Source organism: Brassica oleracea, chromosome C4 (genome assembly GCF_000695525.1).
Source record: "Brassica oleracea var. oleracea cultivar TO1000 chromosome C4, BOL, whole genome shotgun sequence".
Lineage (NCBI taxonomy): Eukaryota > Viridiplantae > Streptophyta > Magnoliopsida > Brassicales > Brassicaceae > Brassica > Brassica oleracea.
Genome location: NC_027751.1, coordinates 36,811,930 through 36,818,210, shown reverse-complemented (window position 1 = coordinate 36,818,210; position 6,281 = coordinate 36,811,930). Strand labels below are relative to the sequence as shown.

The window sequence follows — 6,281 nt, the reverse complement described above, 5'->3', positions numbered from 1 at the left end:
CCCAAACCATTATACTGTAAGAAGTTCTAGTGATTTTCTTTTATTCTTATAACTACAAGTCACGAATATATGACATATTATTGTTCGAGAATCAATCTCTTACACTATGTTTTCTTTCAAGTTGGCATTAAATATATAATTTCATATTTAGATTGAGAAATATTGTTTGTTTGTCACATGCATTTTGAGAAAAAACTCATGCAAATAGACAAAATACAAATTAACTAGTTTTTTTTGTTTAGTACCAAAGGTGGCTTACAGAAAACATAGATAGCATAATTGAATTCCAAGCAGTGAAGCATGGAAGAATTATCCGAAGAGATATCGAGCTTCAGATCACATGTAGCTCTCTGAGAAGAGAGACGGACAGGTCCAAGAAGAGAAATTGAGGTCCATCGGCTCTCTGGATGTCCAGCACGTACTTTCCCTCACCTGCTTTGTAGAGCTATAACCACAAAAAAGATACAAATTATTTTCGATTTAACTTTATTCGATAAATTAATACCCTGTATATATATACCTGAAGTTCAAACTTGAGAACGGTTGGTGAGATCATCGCAAGTTCAGCTTCCATCATGTTAGATTTCTCTTTGGAGATATTACTTTGGTGAACCCATCTGCATTTTATGTTGTACTCTCCAATCTGTTTCCAGCTCACTTTAAGGTCTTGAAGAGCCTTAAAAACAGCAGTCATGATGTCCTTAGGACGCGCTTGAGACTGTCAACATAGCAAGAACAAAACTTAAACTACAGCAATCCTAAGTTTTGACTGGTAAAAGTTATAAAGTAATAACATGTTCAATCCAAAAGTATTTAAGATGGACGTGAGAAATAAAAGATATATGAAAACATATTCAATATACTATTAGTTAAGCTGTAACAATTCAAACTCAACTATAGCAGTTTAGATAAATAGTACACACTAAAAGTCATTTTAGTATTATATAATTGTATTCTACAAACAAAAACGATTAAGTCCTTTTCAAAAAAAAAAACAAAAACGATTAAGTCGAAAAGTATAATGTATAGTGGAGAGAGATTCCACGATTATCAATTGTCCTAAATTTCCAGCCATATAAAATAAATGAAAAGTCAAATAAAAGGTTCAACAACCATGGACCTGACCTGAAGTCCAACGGCCCATTTTTTGTCAGCGCTAACCCGTGGTCTTAGTCCAGCCATGAGGTGATGATTAACCAATGCCGGAAACGGAGCAACCGTTTGAGCTGGAATCGTCGAATTAAAACTCTAAAGAAGAAATTACGACACAGGTATTAGAGACCAATACAACAAATGGTTAGATCAAATGAGTAATTGGTATTTTATTCATCACCAATGTGCAAAAACCCAGGAGTGTTATTGCATCCATGTTTTTTTAATTATATGGTTTTATTAATTCGTTTAGAGTTTATGTTGTAGAGAAAGAGAGCAAATTAATACCGAAATCTTATTAACATTGGACTTGAAATAGTCACTGGGACTACGACGTCGACTGTCCAGTACCAGATAGTATGCAACGGTTGCCTAAAACAGTGAAATATGAAGCCTCAGTAATCTTTTTAAAACTATATAAGGTATAAACATACCTAACTAATTATTGAGAAAATACTTTATACCTCGTTTTGGATTCTGTTGAAAAGAGATTCCCTAACGTGTTTTTCAACAAACCCTATGTTGACCACGTCTCGAATGATCTCCTCATTAATCTGGAAAAAATATATTTGAACTTCACTAATTCATACGAATGATGTTATTTTGTTACGATAAAATGAAAAGGGCTCTAACCTCTCTAGCTTGTTCGGTAGTATCCAATGGAGGAGCAGCAAGATAAGGGGGAAGTTTAGTACTGAACCAAGGATGTTGACGAATCCCAGGAATGCTAATTCTCATCATAGGATCAACCGTAAGAATTCTCGGTATCAAATCTCTAGCGGCGTACGATAAATGATCTGGAAGAATATACTCTCCCTTCTGAAAAAAAAAGAACATAAATATTTGACTGCTAAACATGTATAATAGATGATTTTGCGAAAAATCGTTGGATAATATACCTTGATTTTGCTGAATAGACCAGGCATATTTTCGTCATCGAAAGGAAGATTACCGCATAGTATAGCGTATAATATGACTCCACAGCTCCAAATATCCACTTCTGGTCCCGCATACAGTTTTCCTGAAATAACCTATGAAAACAAATTTTCGGATGTCATTAATTGAAACTTGATATAGATACTGGATTTAATGAAATGATTATTAGTTTTTCCAAATGATATATACCTCCGGAGCAGCATAGTTAGGGCTTCCACAACTGGTCTTCAAAAAGTGACCATCATGCATGACATTACTCAATCCAAAATCTGCAATCTTTATGTTGCATTTCGTATCCATGAGTATATTCTCCGGTTTGAGATCTCGATGAGCGATCATATTGCGGTGACAATACTCCACACCAGATATGATCTGAATAAGAAAAAGATTTTAAGCAAATACTAGAAATCAAAGAAGATAAGATATATTTTGCAAAATACCGTAAAAAGTTAAAAGAAAAACTAACCTGCTGAAAAAGATAGCGAGCCTCGTCTTCATGTAATTTACCTTTCTCTACAATATAGTCAAACAGTTCGCCAGCCTTAACATACTCCATGACAACGTAAATGTCTTCTGGTGTCTCTATAACTTCATATTGACGGATGATATGAGGATGCATCAACAATCTGAGAATTTTGATCTCCCTCTCCACTATAAGGTTAAAGAATGCAATAATCAAGGTTAAATGAAATGATTGATCTTACGTACGTAAGATATGTCATTACCTATATTCGACAGACAAAATTTCTACTATGTTGTTTTACGTACCGCGTATATAAAAAAACATACGTATAAACAATATTAAACAATAAAAGAGTGATCTTATGTACCTAAAACAACATAGTATAAATTTTGTCTGTCGAATATAGGTAATGACATATTGAAAACACTAATTTGTATATATAAGTGAAGATTAAACGAAAAAGTGATCTTATGCATATACCAAGACATTCAACTTATACTTTTTCTGTAGAATATGCAACACATCGACAACAATAGCACAAAACTATCAATTAGGTTATATGTCATAGTCACATTCCACGTCAGTTTTCGAAATCGAATATGAGAAAGATTCGTATACATTCCATACCAACTAGTTGTACTACAAGAGCATACATTAGCTATTGATTACCATGGAAGGATTGCCACAATCTTGTAGTTTTATTCTAGATATACTGAAGTTATATACCTTTTGCTTCAATTCCCATCTGCTTAATCTTCTCACGATTAAGGATTTTGATAGCAACGTTGTGTCCAGTAGTTTTATGGACAGCTAATTTCACTTTCGCAAAAGATCCTTGTCCAAGAGTTTTACCAATCTTATAAGTTGGTAGAACTGATTTCCTCTTACTGGAAATTTGACTCGATGATCCATTCATTTCACTGTTGGGGAAATCTGCAATAGATAAAAATTCAAGATCAAAATCGGAAAAAGTCTTGATTGATAAAGAAAAATGAAAATCTGAAACACTATATGAACACATACACGAAAACAGTAGAGGACTAGGAGTAAAAGATAAGAAAAAACAATTGTATGGCTTCTTTGTCCACGGTCGCACCCTTTTTATTTCATCTCTCTGGTCTTTATCTTGTTTTGACTTATGCAAGAATCTGAGTCAGAGTGACAAAGAAAACAAAAAGAAAAATACGAGTCACACTTTTTCCATGAATCATGATGACTCATTACATAATAATAAATTAATTTTGACACCCGAACGTTAAAATTAATGGTCAATATCTGTTTTAGCTAATATTGGATTAATTTGCAAAATGACAATATAAATTTAAAATATATTAGTAAAAAGGTTTGTTTTTATATGGTATTAGAATCCACATATATATGCAACATTTCTTATGCCAATAATATATTTCTATTTTAAAACAATTGCAATTAATGTTAATGGGTTGTTTGACTAACTACACAATTTTTATTTCCTAGTATATTTATTATAGCATATACGTGATATGTATCCATATGTAGAATAACCTGCGGAGAAAACAATTAAGACTAGAAGTTACCAACCGTAATTTTATGTTTATTTTGGTTCAGGCAGTATAATAAAGGGAAAATTTGGACAAATACACTCAAATGAGATTGTAATTTGAAAACTACACCATTGTTTAAGTTTTTGGGAAAATACACTTATGTATAAATAAATTTACCAAATTGTCCAATCTTAATATTTCTCAATTCTTAATTTATTTTATTTTATATGTAAAGTAACGACCAAATACTTTTATTAATCATTATCATTGTTTACGATATCCTCCAAAAATTGAGGAAATTCATGGAACAATCTCCACTGAGTACATAAAGAGAAAGACTTTCTAGCCAAAGAATCTGCTGCTCTATTATTATTTCTCTTGGTATGTTGAAATCTGCAGTTAACAAACATTATTATCCAAAAAGAAACGGTAAATAGGTAGAAATGAAATCGAGGCTGGAAATTCTCGTTCTGAATACTATTATTTATAATAGCATTATCTCCTTCAAAAATCAGATTAGTGTATCCCAATGACCATGAAGCTTGCATTGCCCAGATCAAAGCTGTAAATTTTGATTCTTCCACTGTTTCCTGCTTCGAGAACGATGTCGTTACTACTTCATATCACCCAACCCATACCAGAGTTATGATGACCTGAAAATGAGAGACATCATAGTTATATTTGACCCATCCTATCGGTGGAGGAGACCAAGATGAAATTTTTCTATTATGAGATCGTTGTCTAGTTGGGCCTCGAGACAAATCTGGAAAAGATGCAAACCATTCCATAACATATGCCTTTGCTCTATCTAATATTATAGCTTCCGGAATATTTATTTTCGGTTCTTGCTTTTTCAGAATCTCCACATAAACCAAAAGGTAGTTGTCTACTTTCCTCCATTAACATATCATTATTTATAATTGTGAAAAACAGCTTTAGCTTATCTTCTAGTGATCATGTGGCATCTGTGAGCGTAGTTGGATAACTAGCAGCTCTCCACACTGTTTTTGCATATGGACATGTGAATAAAATATGAAAAGTTGATTCCTCGCAATCGCAACAACGGGCACAATACGGATCCACTTAAATGTGTCAATACCGAAAATTACTCTTAGAGGGAATAATTCTGGATGCAAACAATCTTGATTTGTTTATATAAGATTAAGAAAATAAAATAAAATTTATGCAAACTTCATGGTAAAGTCAAAACAAATCGTAATTTGTTTACTTTATATTATCTTTGTTATTGTAAAATTTTAAATAGTAAAACAACATATTTATCTCAACACACATATTTATCTTAAACATAAATAATTATAATAATATTATTCTTATTAATTTCGAATTAATATATCAACTATTGAAATATTTAATTTTGGGTAAAAATGTCAATTCACATCTAAGAAAGTGTAGTTTTCAAAAAATAAAATAGAAGGTGTAATTTTCAAATTTCAAACTCTTAATGGAGTAATTTACAAATTATCCCATAATAAAACATATGAATTTCCAACGGAGTTTTGGACAAAATTAAATCCGTAGGATGTTTTCGACAGAATCTTGACTAAACACCGATAAAAAAAATTTCGTCAAAAATCCATCAATTTGTTTTTGCAAATTTCTGATAAAATTCTAAATATAACCATCAGATATCTGTTTGGAATTCTAGATATATTCCCGACGAGATCATCTGTTAGAAATTTCTTAGAAACTCATAACAAAATTAAATAAATATTTATTTTTAAATATATCTGTGAAATCTGTTAGAAATTCTCTACGGATTCCTGAAAAAATTATTAATATTTATTTTTAATAAATCCTTGGAGAACATTTCAGGAATTCCTAACGGATTTCTAACGAAATTAAATAAATATCTATTTTTAATATATTTTTCAGAAAGTCTAGAAAGTTTCCCAAATAAATTAAATAAATATAAATTTTATATAAACCCTTCATGAGTTTCCTATGGAAGTAATAAAAATTGATTTATGTTAGAAATCCGTTGGGAATTCCTCATAGATTTTCTAAAGGATACCAATTTAGGGTCTTAAATGTATAGCATTTTAGGGGTTTACGGTGTCAAAAAGATTAAAGGGTCATATAATAAATGTAAAAGGAATGTTGGGCACCATAAACACTTAATATTGGATAATAATAACATCACCTTAGGGTAATTTGAATGAATTACAAAAATTCAAATTAATGATATG

The 6,281-nt window shown here is 31.3% G+C and overlaps 1 protein-coding gene across 1 annotated transcript; it reads right to left on the bottom strand.

The window, feature by feature from the left end:
• Nucleotides 1–330: 330 nt before the first annotated feature.
• Nucleotides 331–3,625, bottom strand: LOC106340991 (SNF1-related protein kinase catalytic subunit alpha KIN11). Its single transcript, XM_013779811.1, has 11 exons — nt 3,575–3,625; nt 3,278–3,484; nt 2,555–2,739; nt 2,278–2,460; nt 2,052–2,183; nt 1,786–1,971; nt 1,617–1,706; nt 1,441–1,524; nt 1,126–1,248; nt 521–718; nt 331–445 (listed from the first exon to the last, which is right to left on the bottom strand). The coding sequence occupies exons 2-11, from the start codon at nt 3,465–3,467 to the stop codon at nt 332–334; spliced, it is 1,485 nt and encodes a 494-aa protein (XP_013635265.1). The 5' UTR covers nt 3,468–3,484; nt 3,575–3,625; the 3' UTR covers nt 331.
• Nucleotides 3,626–6,281: the final 2,656 nt, after the last annotated feature.

Coding starts and splice junctions, on each gene's coding strand:
- LOC106340991 (XM_013779811.1), bottom strand. CDS start 3,467: ATGAATGGATCATCGAGTCAAATTTCCAGTAAGAGGAAATCAGTTCTA. Junction 2,184..2,277: donor CTAACTATGCTGCTCCGGAG/GTATATATCATT, acceptor TTGTTTTCATAG/GTTATTTCAGGAAAACTGTA. Junction 1,525..1,616: donor TCAACAGAATCCAAAACGAG/GTATAAAGTATT, acceptor TCACTGTTTTAG/GCAACCGTTGCATACTATCT.